General features: G+C 44.6%; 1 protein-coding gene across 2 annotated transcripts in view; it reads right to left on the reverse strand.

Moving 5' to 3' along the window:
- Positions 1-156: 156 nt before the first annotated feature.
- LOC132460722 (calcipressin-1-like) overlaps positions 157-22,490 on the reverse strand; it is a 26,034-nt gene continuing 3,700 nt past the window's right edge. Inside the window, exons 1-4 of one of the 2 annotated variants that reach the window (XM_060055590.1) lie at positions 9,676-10,613; positions 7,427-7,600; positions 7,060-7,219; positions 157-2,290 (exon numbers count right to left, since the gene is read on the reverse strand). In XM_060055590.1, the coding sequence (XP_059911573.1) occupies positions 2,106-2,290; positions 7,060-7,219; positions 7,427-7,600; positions 9,676-9,762 (606 nt within the window). In that variant the 5' untranslated portion in view covers positions 9,763-10,613 and the 3' untranslated portion in view covers positions 157-2,105. Of the gene's footprint in view, positions 2,291-7,059; positions 7,220-7,426; positions 7,601-9,675; positions 10,614-22,490 lie in introns of those variants that run through there. The other variant, XM_060055589.1, reaches the window with a different exon arrangement.

Genomic DNA, 22,490 nt, shown 5'->3' on the forward strand with positions numbered 1-22,490 from the left:
GCAGCCAAAAACACGCGCACAAACCTAAACCTAGCTCAATGACACATACTTGGCAAATAATCTGACCTTTTTCTTTAAAATGATAAACGACAATTAGAACCAGAACACAAGGACTATTCACCACGGCAACGAGACAAACCACAGCCACACGTACAGTCGAGTTTGATAAGTCAAGTATTTATTCAATGAAAAAATCCGAAAAACAAATCAGTTTAAATAACAGCTGTGCTGAAGGTAAATGAACCGATCCAACCTGATGTGTGTGTGTGTGTGTGGGGGGGGGGGGGGGGTCTTTCACGCTGTTGTCACATGCTTTTTCACAGTACCATCCCGGGGTGAAAACTTCTGATGCCCCAGTGTTCTAACAGTGAAATCGCTTCCAGACACAATAATGTCCACCCCCTCTTCCAACCATGAACACAGTGGTGGTCGAACCGTAAAATATTCAATTTTCCCCCCACCCCAAGTCAAAACAAAAGTAAGTAGAACTTAAACATTAGCCAAAGTCGTATTTATTTTGCGTTTAGCTCGATGAAGTCTTTGTGCCCGTAGCTTTTTTTAAAGGTGACATACTATAACACAGTGTGAGTGAGATTAGCCGTTACAAGCCGTTTAAAAAAATCGCTTGATAGATCAGTCTATAAGCCTCATAGACTGTATGAGCAGTGGACTGTAGCAAATATTGCTTATCTATCCGTCATACATCTAGTTGGACACACCGACACTTGATTTCAGAAGAGGCAGATTTTTCAAATGGCTTGTAACGGCTAATCACACTCACAACAGTGGAATACAAACAACACCGTTTCATAAATAAGTATTTTATTACGGGCGGCGTTTAGTAAATGTAGCACTCTGTAACAAAAGTAATCTACATTCAAATCGTTAGCAAATTGTTTATTTCTTTCCACTTTATACAATCGTGCTAATTTGTTTTATTTTGGCGGGAGGAGGACAGGGGATGGAAACTTTAGCATAACAACACACACACACACACACACACACACACACACACACACACACACTCTGCAAGTTTCCCTCTTTACAGTGGTCTTGTACAAATGGTTATTAGAAATACACTTTTACATACATGACGCTTTTGTGTTTATGATGAGAAACAAACTTCCAGCAAATTCGGAATCGGAATTCAGAGATTTTACAGATTTAAACTCAGTCCTCGCCAGCATTTCAGTTTTTATGTCTGAACACAGTGCCTTTAAATGTGGTCAATGCGCCACAACTGTGGTCGCTTGCTCAAAACGTAAGCCCAAGAATAAGCCGAAAAAGGGTTAGCCCTAGTTTTATAGATTAACCTACAACACAACATAGAAAGTATCCTTTAAAATCGTTACGTTTATCTATCGTACAAGGGGGTTTGATGTGAAACAAACAAAATGCCCCCCCGCGGGTATATATCGTAGCACTAGTTAAAAGAAAAAATGTAGCAAACATATTAGAAATGGTATGAAATCCGACACAAAAACAATTAAGTTTGTGATATTTCTCCGGTCGTCTAAAGTGTCAACAAAACCAACCAGAGATATTATTAAAACATAAAAATAACAAAAACCTTCTGATCAAACCTGCCTCCTAAATAAGCAAAGTTCGGAACAGTGTCCGAACACCGAACTAATCCCCAGTCAGGAAAAACCAATAGTCTAAAAACGAACGTCAAGAACTTCAAAACAGACTCTTCGCCCTGTTACCGTCTGTCAGACTTTGGTGTCACCTGATGTCCATTCAACAAGGGGGGGGGGGGTGTCGAGGGATCAGAAACGCAAACATGAATGGACTTTATGGTTAAACTACGTTCACCTCCTCTCTCTGATCTCTACAGTCCGTCCCCCCGTTTTCGCGTTGAAATGCACATTTGTCTTACAGGTCCGTCGTCGCTCATCTCCACGTTAACTCCGGAGCGAGCTTTCCAATACTTTTTCCGAAGTTTTTCCTCCGATCTTCATTTTTTTCCGATTTTTGTTACGCGGCTCTTGACCTGTTGAACCTCGAACCCGAACTAATTGTTTAAAAGCTGACCGTTTCGGTCGGACACGGGGGAGCCCCTCCCCCTCCCCCCCGGCGCGAGGGGAGGGTGAAAGCACACCCGCTCAATGCTTGACTCCGCCCACAAAGTCGGGCCGCCGCGTCTGGATAATCTTGGGCCGGGGGGGGCGGGGCTTGTCGTCATGGTCGCTGTCGTCGGGGCCCGAGCTGTCGGCGTGATCGTCCTCGCACACATGCACTACCACGCTTGGGGTGGTGGGCGTGGCCGTGTGGAGCTCGTACTTGTCACCTAGGAGAGGTAGGAGCAGGTTTACATTAAGTCACTTTAGAGAAGGGTTGAGCCGATTTAGATAAAGTCACTTTAGAAAAGGGTGGAGCAGGTTTACATTAAGTCCCTTTAGAGAAGGGTAGAGCAGGTTTAGGGTGGAGCAGGTTTACATTAAGTCACTTTAGAGAAGGGTGGAGCAGGTTTACATTAAGTCACTTTAGAGAAGGGAGGAGCAGGTTTACATTAAGTCACTTTAGAGAAGGGTGGTATGGAAGCATATATGTAGCAAAATTCAAATGGCAATGCAATTTGGAATTACATTATGCATTTGACAATGCATTATGCAATTTTATAATGTAATTTGTAAATACGTTATTCAAAGTGTACGCTAGTGTGTACGCACGGGGACGCTATAGCGTCCCCGTGATTGCAATCCACTTCGCCACGCTCCGTGTGTTGCGATATTCAAATGACATTTCAATCCGCAAAACGGAATCCAAAAAGTCAATATGCAAAGTGGCAAACGTATCAGCCAATCAGCGTCTGGGCGGGAACTACGTCACTTGCTCGTAATTTCCTTGTTCACTTCTAGTTCGTATGTGTCATACGCTCCGAAGTTTGGCCGATGATGTGGAGAACAATCGTGTTGAAGACACAGATGCAGTAGATAGAGTGCGTGTTCTGGGAGATAGGATAGACGACTTATCCTCACGGGTACGTTTTGACGCCAGTGTGGTAAACACAAAGATTTCCAAAGTGCTACAGGCACTGGGTGCGAAACATAGGGTCGGGAGACCCACCGTCTCCACCCACTCCTCACCTACAAAGCTCTCCAGAACCTAGCCCCCAGTTACCTCTGGGACCTCCTCCAAGAATACACTCCCTCCCGCTCCCTCCGGTCAACCTCTGCTGGACTACTATGTATCCCCACATCACGACTCATTACGAATGGGTGCCCGGTCATTCAGCTGTTCAGCACCCAGGCTCTGGAACTCCCTCCCCCCACACATAAAACAGTGACACAATAGAAAGTGACGTAGTTCCCGCTGGTGGCTGATACGTTTGCCACTTTGCATATTGACTTTTTGGATTCCTCTTTGGATTTCCTCTTTGGATTCCGTTTTGGATTCCGTTTTGGATTCCGTTTTGCGGATTGAAATGTCATTTGAATATCGCAACACACGGAGCGTGGCGAAGTGGATTGCAATCACGGGGACGCTATAGCTTTTCAATTTGAATAAAGGAACTCAAAGAATTTGACAAAATGTTATTGTATTTTTATTGTTATAACTTTTGCAAATTTAATTGAGGATTGCATTGTCACTTTGCATATTAAAATACACTTTGAATAACGTATTTACAAATTACATTATGAAATTGCATAATGCATTGTCAATTGCATAACGTAATTACTTATTGAATTGCAAATTGCATTGCCATTTGAATTTTGCTACATATATGCTTCCATAGGGTGGAGCAAGTTTACATTAAGTCACTTTAGAGAGGGTGGGACAGGTTTACATTTAGTTACTTTAGAGAAGGGTGGAGCATGAGGCTGCTGGGTACCTAGCATGAGGATGCTACGTACCTAGCGTGAGGATGCTACGTACCTAGCGTGAGGATGCTAGGTACCTAGCGTGAGGATGCTTCCTAGCATGAAGATGCTAGGTTTCCTTTATTAGGGCCCCTATTGTTTCTGTAACGTTTTCTTTTTTCTCAAATTCTAGAAAAAGTCAAAAAGTCAAACTGTAGCCTATACCGTAAGTCGAAAACTCTTGACATTTTCAGGTATGGTTACCAATAACCCCCTCTACCCATGAATCCGAATTTGTGGTACTGCACCCAAAGGTGGCGCTATTGTATAAAATCATGAATTAGGCTTATTTCTCCGCACCAGATTGACCTGGACTCGAAATTCTTTCCGAATATTAATCTCTAGAATCAGACGTATTTATAAAACCCTGATTAGACTGACTAGACCAAGCCTGACAAAAAACATCGAACAGAATTTGTTTTACTTAGTTCCATTTGAGAAATATTGGCCAATAAAGTTGGAGTAGTTAGCCCATTTTTCTTATATGATCATTTTGTTATTGTATAAAAAAACATCCGACTATTTTTAGGTGGATAACAATAACCCCCACTACTAATAAACCCTAATTGTGGGACTGCATCCAAAGGTGGCGCTATTTAAAAAAATTATGAACTAGCCTTATATCTCCTTATGAGATAGACCTGGGCTCAAAATTCTTTCATCATATTAATGTATAAAATCAGATGCATCTTTTTCACCCTGGTCTACTGCTCTAAAAATGTTTACTTTTCCCACAATTTCATAGAAAAGCCAAACGTCCACAGTCTCAACCTATTTTGCCTATATGACCATTTTGTTATTGTATAACTACCATACGGCTATCATTAGGTGGATACCATTAACAGTGCAAATTTTCAGTTCTGTACTATTTTAAGAAAGCCCTTAATTCTCTTGTGAAATGTGTGCTTGGAGTTTTCTTGATGTGTGCTTAACAATCAACATTTTCACGATGTGAATGCGACTTCATGCAGTTCATGAATGTCAGTGGCTCAACGGGTAAATGCCGTGATTCTTTAGTTTAAATCCTGATTAGAGCATTATGAACAAGCTGAACATGACATTCTGTCATTGCCACTCATTTAAGAAACACAACATTGAACAGCACCTGAAATTCATCAGGCAATCAACATTCCGGTTCATTAGTTTCCCAGAATTGGACTGCCAAGACACAGTATGGCATTGAGGGGAACTTCTTCATTAAAGGGGAAATATCATACCACCAGGTGTGAGTGTGATTAGCCTTACAAGCAGTTTCGAAAATCTGCCCCATATGACATCACTAGTGGGCGTGTCCACCTAGATCTGTGCAGGATAGATCCGTCTACCAGCCTTCCCAGTGGACTGAAGGAAACGATGCTCATCTATCCAGCACAGATCTAGGTGGACACGCCCACTAGTGATGTCATATGGGGCAGATTTTCGAAACGGCTTGTACGGCTAATCACACTCACACCTGGTGGTATAATATGTCCCCTTTAACCATTTTTCCTTCATAATTAACTGTCATATTTATATTTCTTCCGTTATTGTTCTTGACTACAAATGTTTAATTTCCCCAGAATTTAAAAGATTTTTCATGCATATGCTTTGAAGAAAGCCCTTAGTTCACTTGAAAAATGTGTGCTTGGAGTATTCTGGATGTTGCGTACTTATCATCGACATTTTGACCATGTGAATGAGGCTGCAGTTCAGGTTTATAAGTAGAACATCTTTCCTTAAATATGACAATTATATGTTATATTTTTATTTTTAAAATTTTGCTCGGACACCGTTAATCACCGCTTGCGGTGATATTTATTAATTATTATTATTATTATTATTATTAAGTGAGTGCTGTATGCAGGGATCAACTTTAGATCTTCTTACGTTTCTTTCGTTCTTTTTTTCTTATTCTTTACAAACTTCGGGACCTATCTCCTTCCTAATTTTTTCACCTATAGACTCTATTCCAATTCTAAAATCTTTTCAGATTTTTAAAATATTTTATACTTTATAAGATATTCTATTTTTATTTTTATTTTTTTACAGTGGAAGTCAATGGAAGGACAGCGGAGCCGTCCGCCCATTCTCTGACACTTACTTCAGACTTCAAAGGTCGTTCAAAGGTTTGACAAATCAACACACTTGTATCTTCAATAATCTGGAAACAGAATTTCGATTCCCTTTATACTTATATATATATATATATATATACTTTTTTTAAGTTCAGTGTTGGCTTGTTTTCAGTTGGTCTCATTGATTTACGCTAAGGTTAAAGCGCAAGGACGCGCTCTAACCTTGTGTTGCCAGAATGGGCAGTGTTGCCAGATTGGACATTGGACATCTCGCTCAATAGGACTACTTTTTACGATGTTCAGGCAGCGTTGCCAGATTGGGTGATTTTTACTGCCCAATTGGACTAGTTTTAATAATGTTAGGCTGGGAAAATGAGCATCAGGCGAGTACATACAATTCTGGCTGGTATAAAAAAAATAATGGCGGGATTATTATAAGTCTTTCGAAACATCAATCAATACCATACCTTTAATAAGGCATATCGTTTGTGCAGCTATTACCACTATAACTTCAGCTACTACTACTACTTCAGTGACTACTACTTCTACTTCCACTTCAGCTACTACTACTACTACCAGTCCATTACTACTATTACTACTACTACTACTACAGCTAGTACAACTACTACTACTATCTTCCAGGTTTGACAGTATTACAGTTTAGCTTCCAGCTTTTGTAACAATGTATTTCAGCACTTTGTTTCTTCAGGTAATGTAATTCAGCGTCAGTCAGTTTTCGACTTCCGCTTCCAGGTGCACTGTGCACTGCAATACATTTGAACTTTCAGATTCTTCAGTTCAATTAATTTTACATTTCTGCATTTTTAGCAATGCTTTGCTCTTTTCATTCAGCTGTCACTTTATTTGTTTACAACTATTTTCATTTTTTCTTGAATGCTGTGCATGTTTACAATGTTTACATTGTTTGAACTTTTGTTCAAATCCCTTCACTTGATTTAAGCCATTTAACATTTCTTTATGTCTTAAACTATGCTTCTTTATTAAAACATATTTTCGACCTCACTTTGCCCTACAGCACTAACAACATTTTCTGCAGGAAATGCATGTTCTTGTTATATATTATAATTATTATTATTGAGTGTGTTAGCCTTGTGTTAGCCCGCGGTGGTTGCGCTGCCTACCGGGGCCCAGCTTGGCGATGGCGCAGAGCAGGTCGTAGTTGACCACAGGCCGGGCATCTGGGGACTGCTCCCAGCCCACGGGGGGCGAGGCCGGCGGGGAAATCAGGAACTGCTTGTCCGGCTTGGGGGGCTCCAGGTGGGGGCCGCCGATGTGGACCGACTGTGGGCGGGGGGGAGAGGGGATTAGCATGGTAACGAAATGAACAGAATTGCTTCATAGGTTTAGGGGGTTAGCTTTCGTGCAAAAAAATAAATAATTGCCCAATAATTGAAATCACCATGGCTTGAGCACCACTGTTATAGTGAATGGAACACACACGCATACACACACGCATGCACACACACACACACACACTCTCTCTCTCACCTGGGCGAAGTACAGCCTCATCTCACGGCCGTTGAGGTCGGTCTTGTGGAGGCGGAGCCTAGCCTCTGCCGCGGCGAGAGCGTCCTGGAAGCTGATCCGGACCCTCCGGAATGACCGGAAGTACTGGAACTGGACCTGGGGGTCGAAGGAGCGGAAGAGCCCCTCAAAACGGGCCTGGGGGCGGGGGGGAAAAGAGGTGGGGGAGAGAGAGGGAAGGAAGGAGAGGGGAGGAGAGGGAAGGAAGGAGACAAGGGAGAGATTGGGAGATTGTTAATAAAGTTGATAAAAAACGACAGAAGATGATTTCATTGAGCGAGGAGGAGGACTGTGCTCTGATCGTGTCACTGAAACGGCAATAAAATAAAACGTGCAATAGAAAAAGGGTGAATGTATGAGTGGGTGAATGTCTGCGTCAATGTGTGTAAAATGTGCATTTCTGCAATTTAGAAGACAAAAGTTTTTTTTGCTTCTGTATTTCAGTCTTATTTACAAGCGCGGGCTCTCTCTCTCTCTCTCTCTCTCTCTCTCTCTCTCTCTCTCTCTCTCTCTCTCTCTCTCTCTCTCTCTCTCTCTCTCTCTCTCTCTCTCTCTCTCTCTCTCTCTCTCTCTCTCTCTCTCTCTCTCTCTCTCTCTCTCTCTCTCTCCTCTCCTCTCCTCTCCCTTCCCCCCCCCCCCCCCCCCCCCCCTTCCTGATTGGACTCTGGGGCTGGTGAGGCTGCACACCTGTTGCTCGTTGACCAATCACCTTTCTTCTCTTACATTTTACATTCAGGGCGTTTAGCAAACGCTTTTACCCAGAGCGACTCACAACTGCTCATGCACCCACCGACGGCGGAGTCGACCACTCAGGGCGACAGCCAGCTGGTCAGGAGCAGTCAGGGTGAGGCGTCTCGCTCAGGGACACCTCGACGGCCAGCTAGGAGGAGCCGGGGATCCAACTAACTAACAAATTTTCAGGTCACCAGTCTACCCGCTGTACCTCCTGAACTACTGTCGGCCCTCATGTCTTGATCAAATATCAAACGGGCGGAATCAAACAATGTTCCAGGAAACTGAAAGGTCTCGTTCTCCCTGGGTGTCTAAAAATAACCACGGCCCCCATCTCACAGATATGACCGCCAAGAAAGATTCGACCTTGGAGCGGATCTGAATAAAGATTCACACTGACTACACACAGACTATATGCATCCCAACAATCTATAATCTGGGGGGAGGGGTGTGTGTGTGTGTGTGTGTGTGTGTGTGTGTGTGTGTGTGTGTGTGTGTGTGTGTGTGTGTGTGTGTGTGTGTGTGTGTGTGACTTGCGTCAGAGAGGGAGCGAAATTGTCTCCCTTATGAAATGATGAAGTACCAGCTAAGACGCTAATTATACACACATTAGACACACACACCTAGAATAAATTGAAAACGTCCACTTCCATCAACCTGCGGTAACTACGGCAACCTGGCCCCTGGTCTCAATCAGCCCTCACAGACAGACAGAGAGGGGCTGGGGGGGACGGATACCGTCAGAGAGAGTGAGACACACACACACACACACACACACACACACACACACACACACACACACACACACACACACACACACACACACACACACACACACACACACACACACACACACAGAGACACACAAAGGGAGAGACAGAGAGAGCGAGGCAGAGACAGACACAGAGTAGACAACAGCAGTCCCTGGAGGTTCTTGACCTTAACCCTCACTGTCATCCAACACCTGACCCAAGGAGGTCAAACTGATTCCTTTGAACTCCGACCTCAAGGGTGGGAGGATGAGCCCACTCCCTCCCCACCTTCAGTCCTCCCTTCCTCCCCCCTCCCGTACCACAACAGAGCATTAACGACCAATCACGTCGCTCCACCAGAAACATCATCTCTCAATGAATACTGAACCGTACGGATGACGAAGGCTGCACGCACACACACAGCCTAACACACACACACTGACTGACACAGCGATTGCTCGATACATTTTTGCGGCGCTCCGAAGCACGTTCACTTGACGCCTGAGTCACCGCCGACCCAGAACACCGCACTGACTGAGACCAATGGAGAGGACCACATGCACGCGCTCTCTCTCTCTCTCTCTCTCTCTCTCTCTCTCTCTCTCTCATCTGCAAGGTCTCTCTCTCTCTGTCGTTCCTGTGCATCTGTGTGTGGCTGTCTCTCTCCCTGGTCTAGGTCTCTCTCCCTGGTCTAGGTCTCTCTCACCACCCCCTCTCTCCCTCTCTCACCTGGGCGTCGGGGCGGTCGAACAGCTCCGGGGGGGCGGTCGAGGCCACCAGGCAGTAGCGGCTGCATTTGGTTGTCTTGATGTGCATGGCGACGGCAGCTAGGGGCGGGGCTACAGCGTAGCTCCGCCTTCTGTGGCGGGGGGGGTGGTGGAGGAGGGGGAGGGGCCGCGGGGTCAGGGGTCGTCGGGGGGGGGTGGGCGCCGTTGCCTTCCCCAGGGTGGCGGTGCGGGCCAGGAAATGGACGGTGCACGGACTTCCTGTATTGGCGAATGCAAAAGGGTCCGCCTCCTTCTTCTTCTTCTTCTTCTTCTGCTACTCCTCCTGCTTCTCCTTTGTCTCCTCTATCTCCTCCTTCGTCTTCTCCTGTCTTAGTCTGTCTCGCCTGAAGCAGAGGATTCTGGGTCGTGGTGGGAATCGGGGAACTCGCAGCCCAACCTTCTGTCCACAAACGCTTCCTCTTTCAATTACTCAAGCTGTGGTTCGCTCACCGATCGCTTTCCCCCAAAATGACACCAAAATGGAGAGACGTTTGCACGCGTGTGCGTGTGTCAGAGCCTGTAATCCTCTCCCTCTCTCTGTCTGTCTCTCGCCTGCTCTACAGCTGCTTATATGAGCGCGTGCCATCGGCTGACGCACGAGCCGCTTGCTGCGCTCCCATTGGCAGAGAGCTCTCCCCATTCAGTTTTCCTGAGCTTGGTGCTGGGGCTTGTTCGCCCCCAGCCAATCAGAGGGAAAAGGGGGCGGGACACACAAAACGACATCCAATAGGCTGGATCGTAGTCTCTTTCTCTCCCTCTCTTTGCTCCTGTTTGTGTCTGAGGGCGATCGACAGAGCAGGAAAATCAAGGGCAATGGCTTTATGGCCGCATATTTTCCACTCTGACTAACCGGCACAGTGTGTCATCGCACGCACACACACACACACACACCCACACGCACACGTACGCGCGCACACACACACACACACACACACACACACACACACACAGAGACTGGTAGAGAAAGAGACAAAGGGAGAAAGTTAGAGAAACAGAGAGAGAGACAAAGATCTGAGTGTCTCCTTCCTCAGAGACTGAGGAAGGAGAGAGGGGGGGGAGAGAGAGGGAATAAATAGTGACACACAGCCCTCATGGAAAGTATGCAGTCTGATAACAGCCTTTTATGAGGTATTAATAGCAGAGGGCTGTTTGTGAGCTCTCCCCCCTCCCTGTGTGTGTGTGTGATTGTGTGTGTGTTCATAATTATTAATTATATTTATGTGTGTGTGCGCTCCCCGTGTGTGTGCTCTCCCTGTGTATGTGTGTTCTCTCCCCCTGTGTGTGTGTGTGTGTGTGTGTGTGTGTGTGTGTGTGTGTGTGTGTGTGTGTTCTCCAAGTGTGTGTTCTCTCCCTGTGTATGTGTGTGTGTGTGTTCTCTCCCCGTGTGTGTGTGTGTGTGTGTGTGTGTGTGTTTGTGTGTTCTCTCCCCGTGTATGTGTTCTCCCTGTGTGTGTCTCTCGCTCTCTCCTGCAATGCGTTAAACCCATCGACCACAAACCACACCTGCGTCTGACCGACCACCGTGTGTGCATCTGCATATTAGGGCCCGACCGATTTATCGGCCTGTCGATTTAATCGGCTCACCTCACCAATGTACACAAGACGCGTTGTTTGAGCATGTTGTGCCTGTTTTTCTTTAGGTCCCAGGCCATGTTAATTTGTTATACTGTAGACTCTAACGGTGAGACCATACTGCTCAGCACGCACGTGTTAGTCACTGCTCACGAGCGCAGCACATTGGGAGTTAGTTATTTATTTTACATTTTACATTACACTCATTTTTGACTGTAAATGTATTCTAAAACACTCAAAGATTCTGCATTCAATTCACATATTCGTCAAAAGTGTTTAAAGTATATTTAAGGTATCAAAAACTACGTTTTATGTTTTTTTTCTTTTTTTTTTTTTTTTAAATCGGCCGATTAAATCGTAATCGTAATTTTTCTCTGAAAATAATCGGCATCGGCACTCAAAAATCAATATCGGTCGGGCCCTACTGCATATGTGTGCGTAATTGTGTTGCGCATACTGCAAAGGTCACAGTGGGCCCCGCGGGACCCTCACGTCTCTCGGGCCCCAGAGTTTCGTGATGATCGTCACTTGTCGTTGACGGCAACCGAGGATGCGATACGAGCAGCGAGGGTTCGGTGTCAAACACAAACACACACACACACACACACACACACACACACACACACACACACACACACACACACACACACACACACACACACACACACACACACACACACACACACACACACACACAGGTATCAGAGACCTGATATAAAGAAAACTAAGCTATAGTCATGATATAAAATACACATTATCTTATAGTCATAATATAGTCTTGATATAAAGCCCATTTTCTTATAGTCATGGTATGAAGCACATAATCCTAGTCATGATGCAAAGCAAATGATCATCTACTCATGATATAATATGCATATCAATTTATAGTCCTGATATTTACCTTCAGACTCTTTTATCCAAAGAGACATAAAATAAGTTATTTTGTCAGAAGAAAGAGAAACAACAATATATCTCTGTCGGTACAGTAATGCTGTAATCCATTTGGATGGTACGCCGGCACGTGCAAGTTGTAAGTTGCAAATCTCCCATCTATCTTGCGGCATTTCACTGAGGTCCGCACGCCCCCTTTTGGTCATAGTATCGCGTCGCTTTGGAAAGTAGAGCGAGTTCAGTGAGGCCGAACGTACTAGTCGTAAAAAACAAAAAAGGCTACGCCCATAGAGATATGTATTTGTCTCATGTTGGTCATTTGAATGTAGATTTAAATGCTTTTACACACTTAATTACATTGGTACTTTGTGCCGGTCACCAATTTATGCATTGCACGGTCTTGCTGTGCTTGCAATACAATGTAAATTTGTGTTGTTTGTTTTCGAGCTGGTTTGCTAAAGAGGCTCATGTAGCTAACAATAACAATGACTAGCCAATGAGAAACGGGAAATATACTACGACAAAAAGGGGACGTGCGTCCGCAAATGTCGCAAGAAAGCTGGGGGATTTGCAACTTACGACTTGTACGTACCAACGTACCATCCAAATGGATTACAGCATAAGGTTCATAGAACCAAGAGGCAAGCAATTACTATCACTAAGTTCACCATTTTCCCGTATACAACACAGATAGCTAGGATGAGACACTACATGAGGATATCAGTGGGGTATACTTAAGCAATAGATCACGACAGGCTGTGGTATGTGCTCATTATACCACTGTTAAGGGGCGTTGTCCGGCCCCAACGCGCAGCGGAGGGAAAAAACTAACCTGTCTCACGACGGTCTAAACCCAGCTCACGTTCCCTATTAGTGGGTGAACAATCCAACGCTTGTTGAATTCTGCTTCACAATGCTCCTCTATGGGAATAGCGATTAACTCAGTAAATGTTGTTACTCACTCCCGGAGTAACAACATTTACACCTTCTCCATCATCCAACATATGTTTTACTTTGTAACTGTTTCTACTTCCAGGCGCGGAGTGATATGCAAACTTTCACAAAATGATCGGGCGTCATAGGAGTTATGTATACGCTCATTATACAACAGTTAGGAACCAATCAGATCGCTGGATTTAGGCCCCCCGTTGTATAATGTGGGGTATACCTCGCTGAACATACCCAGGATTTCTTGGGTAAGCCTTGATCGCCAGAGACGCAACTCGCGATCAGAGTTAAATGGTACTAGGAAACTCACTTAGGATTCGATTAGTGGAGCCAGGTTTTCCGTTTTAGGTTCAATGCGTGTTCCCGTGAAAGGGGCGTTTATCGCATCATTTTACTCACCTTTACAAACTGGATAGATCAAGAGCAGTCTATTTCACTCAAGAGGAAAAGATAGTCATAATGAACTCCTACGAGGATTTAAAAAAATCTGATAACAGCTAGGGACAACACAGTTGCACATAATAAGGCTAGAAATTTTGTCCGTGTTTTGGGCGTGACAAAATTGCAGCAGTAACCAATGAAAGTCGCCGGCAGGGGGTGCATTTTTCAAACTACACTGGGACCATCCAAGCAGACCATTAAAATACATTGAAGGACACTTGCGGCATGTTAATGCAATAATTTGGGGGGAATTCAGTTGAACTAAGTAATTTAATTTGACATAATGAAAGATACCCAACTCTGTCATGTAGGATACCCTCTTGTCTACTTTCAAGACTCCAGAAAGTAAGAGTTTGCTTGGATGGCCCCAGTGTAGGGATTTGAATAGCTCCAATTTTTCATGGTCGAATAATCGGTGGGTGGTATGAACGAATAATCGATTATTTAATGTCTGGCGACATTCACAAAGGCAGCCATGGATCATCGGCAAGAAATCACTTAATATCTTAAACGCAAAAAAACAACTACCGTATTTTCCGGACTATAAGTCGCGTTTTTTTTGTAGTTTGGCTTGCCCTGCGACTTATATTTCGAAGCGACTTATATGCCAAAATTGTGCGTACATAATCCTCGGCCGCAAGAGGGCACCGTCATTCATTAGGCCTACAACTGAACGCTGCAAGCCTACTGCACCACCGAATAAATTATATTCTCGTCCTCAATGTCCTCCGGTTCAACCAAAGCTACCCCAGCCTTAGCTGCAATTTTGTGCAACATAGCTGTCACACATATCACAGCGCATGACTTGGCCGGCGAAAACTGGAGCCCTCCGCTGGACTTGTGAAGGCATCTGACCGCGGCGCATACGCGTCCGGTGGAATCCCGGTGTCACTGAATTCGGTATACTCTCAGAACTACGAGGGACCGACACACCTATATTGCTATTGCAATTTCATTCAGTCTCTCCAGACTAAACGTTCTTGTTTAAATGTTTAAAAATAAATGCGACTTATACACCGATGCGACGTATATATGTTTTTTTCCTCGTCATGGAGCATTTTTTGACTGATGCGACTTATACTCGGGAGCGACGTATAGTCCGGAAAATACGGTACCTACTAAGTAGTCCCAGTCAAATTGTCTGTTCAGCCCTCAAAACGAGACCTGGTAAATTGTGAAAAATGCATTGAACTGTAATCCGAAAAAGCGGTTATATACTAGTTTAGGGCTGCAGCTATCGAATATTTTAGTGATAGATTATTCTACCGATTATTCCATCGATTAATCGAGTAATCGGATAAAACCGATAATTGAAAAGTAATTATAAATAAACATGAGAAAATAACACATGTCAATTAATAATGAACAACCAATTTGTTTCCTTTTTTTGAAAAATCAACATTTTTTATTTAAAAAATGCATGGAGTAGCAAATCATATTTTCTACCAAAAGTACCAATTTAGTTACTTTCCCATTGTTTATTATTCTGTACTTGTACCGGGTCGGCGGTCTGCCGAGTAGAATGGGTGTTTTCTGTTGAGATGCTGCAGCATGGAAGTCGTGCTGCTGTGGTACGCCAGCTCGGTCTTGCAGTGGGGACACACCACGGTCTTCTCATTAATGTTCAACGTGAAATGATCCCAAACCTTGGACATTCGCTGTCGCTTTCTCCTGCCCATTTGGCTCTCCTCACTATTTTCGCTCATGTCTTCCATTTTAGCAAGTGCTAATGTTAGCCCCTAAACAAGTCAAAACATGCCGCGTCTGTCCGTTCTGTGGGTGGCGTATGCGCCGGTTGTGTCACACTAAAAATGGTCCGTGCGGAAAACTGTGACCTCAGCTGTAAAATTAAATAAATGATGAACCGAGGCAAGAAAAATTCATCTATCCTTTTTTGTAATCGAATTATTTGAATCAATCGATGAATCGTTTCAGCTCTACTATAGTATCTGTGGTATAAAGGCTGAATCTGTCTATACTTTCAACATAAAGAGTACGTATTTATAATTTGAAATTCGTCCCAGCCTTTATACCACAGATACTATCTATAGCAGGGGTGCCCAACCAGTCGATCGCGGTCTACCAGTAGACCGCCGACAGATCCCAAGTCGACCGCGAGGGCTGAAAAAAAAAAAAAAAAAAAAAAAAAAATAAAAAAAATAGAATTTGCGCGGGACATATACGCGCGGTAGCGCATGCGCTGTCAACAGCAGTTGAAAGCCGTCAACAGTAGTTACGCACTCCTAAACGTTGGCATGGCTGAGGGGAAACGAGCTAAGACCTACCATTTTCACCCTGAGTGGGAGGAAGATTATTGATTATCGTTGAGAAGGTGCCGTGCGCAGATGGAATGAAACCCCCACTGAAGTCCGTAGGTAGGCCTGTCGCGATATGCAATAAATCAATTAATTGCGCGATAAATTAAAATGAGCGATAATTTTTTGCCGGCCGCAATAATTTCCATTCACACTCTTTTTTTTAAATCATTGCTTTATTGCCCTAATCGGAGAAGAAATCTATGCCATAAACAGAAATATTACAGGCCTTTATTACACGGGTCTTCTAAATGCCGTGGAACGCTCCGTTCACTTGCATAGATAGTATTCCGGTAACTTGTCAGCCCCAGCGTCTTCGGTTGCTAAGCAACGTCAACGTCTTTGGCAGACTATTTCTCTGCTGATCAACACTACGAATACTGCAAACGAAGAAATTGTAAAAAGACACACCATGTGAAGTTATTTTTTCATCTTGGCAAGTAGCCGTGTAATAAGCGGGATCATGTATAGAACGACGCCGATCATTATCGAAAATAAGCCCCTTCAGGGCGAAGCAAGACACCTCCGCTGCGCATCGGTCGCCTGTTCGCCCTGTCCCGATAATGACCGGCGTTCCATGCATTATATATATTTATAGATATTATATATATTTAGCAGGGTAGGCCTAAGTAACAAATGTCGGGTTGAAATCGGGCTCCGGCTCATAATTACAGGGCACAACGAGTAAACCCCCTCGTCAAGTGTCAGTCACTTGTTTCATGGTCTGTGTGGGAGGCGGAGCCCTGGCGTTACACGTGTTTATTATTTTTTGAAGCGCAATCGTGTTTACATCCTTTTTATTTAGTGTTTCAATTTTATTTATATTATCACTTATCGCAATAATTTCTGGGGCAATTAATCGCCCAGAAAAATGTGTTATCGTGACAGGCCTATCCGTAGGTTCACGATACAACCCCCCCCCCCGTCAACAATTGTTTTCTACCCCCCCCGTCAACAATTGTTCTCTCCCCCCCCCCCCCGCTTGAAGGTAGGTTTGCTGGTAGATCTAGGTTGGCTACTTGAAAAGTAGATCTTGGGTCAAAAAAGGTTGGGCACCCCTGATCTATAGCATATAACCGCGTTTTCTGATTACAGTAACAGTAAGCTGACAACATCACTAGTTAACACCGCAACTGCAAATTAACCACACGGAGATAACCATGGCAAATTTGTCAAACAAATTTTCTCATGGCGATAATTCTGCACGCACATCCGCCGTGTTGATAAACAAATAATCCCCCTATATATTAATGGTCTTCATTTATTTTCTATGGCAAGTGACCATGGTATAAGCAGGATAATGCCCTAAGACACCTGTCTAACATTAGTTCCGTCCGTTAATTCTTGTTTATTTGAATGGGAAAAAATGTTACCGGTCCAAATGTTAAAAATCGACTTTGACCCTCGGGAACGAACAATCGAATATTCTGACCCATCCCTATCCCAGTGTAGTTTGAAAAATGCACCCCCTGCCGGCGACTTTCATTGGTTAATGCTGCAATTTTGGCCCTTCCCACGGACACTCTGCTTCATACGGATGCAAATCACTTTTGCCACACACCACATAGACGTGTTGCAAAAGTAATCCCCAAGAAAAACAACAGCCGAGACTCGTAGCAGCAGATTCGAGCAGTTGTATCATGGACTTGTGCTCGCTCATTAAAATGCTCATTGAACCTAGCGATCTATATAATTTCATTTGTGAGGAAATATTTCACAGATGTGCAACTTCTGATGCATTAGATCACATTTGGGTTTAAAAATGCACAACTTTTGTGCATGTTCTCATATTATGAAACACGGGTGTGTGAATGTATTTTGCACCAACTGCGCTGCAATGATTGTAGCAAAAGTGTCAAGTGCATGACTCTTTGAAGTTGTGATGCACAGGATAGGATTTGTGCACCAGTAATACAGACTTGTGAACTCATAGACCCTATTTAGTGTTTACAATGGTAGAAAAAATATTGACGACATCAAATGTACTGTTACACATTTGAGACTTAAGAGTACAGATGCAAAATTAATATTGAGGACTTCAAATTTACTGTAACCGCATACAAAATCTGCAGTTACAGGTGCTAAAGATTTTTGCCACAATAATACCTTCATATTTCCCTAGCGAAAAATTCGCCCGATTCGCGTCTCTACATTGACTTTGTATGGAATTGTGTCGCCCCTTCGCGTTTGGTGTGACACAGTTACAATAACTCCATTTGTCAGAAGAAAGAAACAACAATATATCGCTGTCGGAACAGGAAGGATGTTCATAGAACCAAGTGACAAGCACTAACAATCACGATAGTATCCTATAGTCATGATATAAAGCTCATTATTCTATATTCATGATATCAAGCACATTGTCCTATAGTCAAGACATTAAGCGCATTATCTTATAGTCATGACATAAGGAACATTATCCTATAGGCACAAATCAAAGCACATCCTAAACACTGACACAACACCCCTTTCCTATTCCTGTCGGTTATTAATCCTCCCTCTTAACAACAGTTTCTTGTTAGATCCCAGGCCCCCCCCAGGTCAGAACCATGGACTTAGACCTTTCCAGAGGAGGACTCTAGCATTCAGAGACAGAGATTAGTTTAGCCCCACCACAAGCGTCATCAAAGTGGCCTAAAACAGCCTGAGTGGCCAATAGCGATTAAATCAGGAGGAGACGAGGGAGGAGGAGACTAGGGAAGAGGAGACTAGGGCCTAAAGCAGCCTGAGTGGCCAATAGCGATTAACTCAGGAGGAGACGAGGGAGGAGGAGACTAGGGAAGAGGAGACTAGGGCCTAAAGCAGCCGGAGTGGCCAATAGCGATTAACTCAGGAGGAGACGAGGGAGGAGGAGACTAGGGAAGAGGAGACTAGGGCCTAAAGCAGCCTGAGTCGCCAATAGCGATTAACTGAGGAGGAGACGAGGGAGGAGGAGACTAGGGAAGAGGAGACTAGGGCCTAAAGCAGCCTGAGTGGCCAATAGCGATTAACTGAGGAGGAGACGAGGGAGGAGGAGACTAGGGAAGAGGAGACTAGGGCCTAAAGCAGCCTGAGTGGCCAATAGCGATTAACTCAGGAGGAGACGAGGGCCCAAAGCGGCCCGGGAACGCCACTAGTGATTAACTAAGGAGACGAGGGATGAGGAGACTAGGGAAGAGGTGACTAGGGATGGAGACTCGGAAAGGAGACTAGGGAAGGAGGAGACGAGGGAGGAGGAGACTAGGGAAGGAGACGAGGGAAGGAGGAGACGAGGGAAGAGGAGACAAGAGTTTCCTAACCAAATGATCTTTACACACAGTGTAGTGTGACTTTGTTCGCTGCCCCTAACAACCAATGTCCCCTTTGTTCCAGCAGGCTGTTGAATAAACAGTACTCTTCTTGCAGTACTTCTCCGTTGGTGTACTGAGACCCCTCGGGGTCTCAGTCGGCAGGGGTCTCAGTCGGCGGGGTCTCAGTCGGCGTGTGTAGCTCGAACTTGCCGGCACCCCTGAAAGGGTGCCGGCAAGTTCGAGCCACACACACACACACACACACACACACACACACACACACACACACACACACACACACACACACACACACACACACACACACACACACACACACACACACACACACACACACACACTGCAGGTGTCTCTGCGGTGGGCGACCAAATGAGTAATGTTCCAGAGAAAAACACACAAGTTAGGGACTGTGCTGAAATGGAAACTGTCTGTGTGTGTGTCTCTTTATGCGTGTGTGTGTCTCTTGATGTGTGGATGTGTCTTTATGTGTGTGTGCTTCATGTGTGTTTGTCTTCATTTGTGTTCATAATAGTATGTGTTCATAATATTGTGTGTGTATCTTTATGTATGTGTATCTCTCTCTGTGTGTGTGTGTGTGTGTGTGTGTTCATAATAGTGTGTCTGTGTCTTTATGTATGTGTATCTTTGGGTGTGTCTTTATATGTGTCTGTCTGTCTGTTGTGTGTGTGTCTTTATGTGTGTGTTGGCCAATGCGCTCATCTAAGTGTTGTTTGTGTGCGTTGAACATTACCGCGGGAGAATGTGTATCGTAGGTGCAAATCATCTCCATGGCCCACATCGTCCCCCAGCTGGTGTGTGTGTGTGTGTCCTCAGATTTGCATTTTTTCCACTGTCATGTTTTGGTTTCATCTTCCTATTTTTTTTTCCCATTCCCTTACCCAGATAGCCACACACACACACACACACACACACACACACACACACACACACACACACACACACACACACACACACACACACACACACACACACACACACACACACACACACACACACACACACACAAGACTCTCCCACGCACACCTAAGTGGGTTATTTTATATTAGGAGATAAAAGAGGAGAAGAGGGAATGGGATGGGTTTCACAAACACACACACACACACGTAGCATTCCTGCTAACTATCCCCTTTTACGAAATGCGGCCTTAATTCCCATGAATGGAAAAAAACAAACATGAATGGGATTTTGTGGAAGAAAAAAAACAGAAAAAACCCAAACTATCACGCGAGGAGGGGCCGCTAACGGTGTATTGACAACGAGGTTGTGATTGTGAATCATTCAGGGAAGTGTAATATTCCGACTCAAACGGATGAGAGCATGTCGGTTAACAGTGGGAATGGAAAAATAGCGGAAATTCTCCCGAAAAACTAAGAAAAGAAATTGGCTGTCATTAGCCAATGGCGAGTAAACTGTACCAGCTTAATGGCGATGGCTTCTGCAGATTAGCACCATTGGTAAGATCTGATTTATAATACATGTCACTAGAATCAAACATCTGGCCCTTTTGTGATTTGGTTGCAATGAACTAAAGTCAATCAAACAACACTTGAAAGCAGACACAAGCACACTGTGAGTGAGTGAGTGAGTGAGTGAGTGAGTGAGTGAGTGAGTGAGTGAGTGAGTGAGTGAGTGAGTGAGTGAGTGAGTGAGTGAGTGAGTGAGTGAGTGAGTGAGACAGACAGACAGACAGACAGACAGACAGACAGACAGACAGACAGACAGACAGACAGACAGACAGACAGACAGACAGACAGACAGACAGACAGACAGACAGACAGACAGACAGACAGACAGACAGACAGACAGACAGACAGACAGACAGACAGACAGACAGACAGACAGACAGACAGACAGACAGACAGACAGACAGACAGACAGACAGACAGACAGACAGACAGACAGACAGACAGACAGACAGACAGACAGACAGACAGACAGACAGACAGACAGACAGACAGACAGACAGACAGACAGACAGACAGACAGACAGACAGACAGACAGACAGACAGACAGACAGACAGACAGACAGACAGACAGACAGACAGACAGACAGACAGACAGACAGACAGACAGACAGACAGACAGACAGACAGACAGACAGACAGACAGACAGACAGACAGACAGACAGACAGACAGACAGACAGACAGACAGACAGACAGACAGACAGACAGACAGACAGACAGACAGACAGACAGACAGACAGACAGACAGACAGACAGACAGACAGTCTATTTTTCACAAGAAACGAGAAGAGATGGAAGAAAGGAGAGAGAAGGGGAGAGACACTGTGTTTAGTTTTATGTGTGAGACTTTGTTTAGACAATTGCATTAACATACAGCGAGCGAGTGGGAGGGGGAGACGAGGGAAGGAGGCTAAGAGGAGACAAGGAGACAAGGAAGGACAATATGCAGAATCACCCTTTCCATGAGGGGACTTCGGCCGCTTGCGTTGGAGCCTTTAACCTTCAGGGTCAGCATGAGTCAGCACGTCTGCGGCTAATCGATAGCACGGCCATGCTATCACACATGCTATCACATCGTTAGGGCCCAGTAGGTCAGGAACAGAGCTGTATAACCCCACAATTGCTTTACGAGGGAAACACTGCATCCTAAACCCGCCTATCAGAGGAGGCACTGACCTTAACGAAGAACAATTATCATTAACTAATACGATAGGGCGAAAATCAGACATTATCAACAATAGCATTATCTCTGTGTAAATATTGCCATTGCAAATTGGTGTGTGTGTGTGTGTGTGTGTGTGTGTGTGTGTGTGTGTGTGTGTGTGTGTGTGTGTGTGTGTGTGTGTGTGTGTGTGTGTGTGTGTGTGTGTGTGTGTGTGTGTGTGTGTGTGTGTGTGTGTGTGTGTGTGTATCTCACTGTTTATAGGTCGATAGTGTAAACGTGAACGTTGAACGATTTAAACCCTGAAACAATCATCAAGTCAGCGCTCCTATTTGTTGGTATTCACGAGGCCCTGCCCCTGTCAGCTGGAGATACTAGTAAATGGCCCCGCCCAACAAAAGTAGTGTGTGTAGTGAGAACCGGCCAAGCCTCCACACGCATGCAAAAGTGCATATGAAAACACACACAAATACAGTGTGTCTAAACACAGACACACAAATATGACAGTCAGACACACACACACAGAATTGTGAACAAAGACACACATCAGTATCATGAACACAGTCACACACACACACACACACACACACACACACACACACACACACACACACACACACACACACACACACACACACACACACACACACACACACACACACACACACACACAC

Source organism: Gadus macrocephalus, chromosome 7, assembly GCF_031168955.1.
Source record: "Gadus macrocephalus chromosome 7, ASM3116895v1".
In the NCBI taxonomy this organism is placed as follows: domain Eukaryota; kingdom Metazoa; phylum Chordata; class Actinopteri; order Gadiformes; family Gadidae; genus Gadus; species Gadus macrocephalus.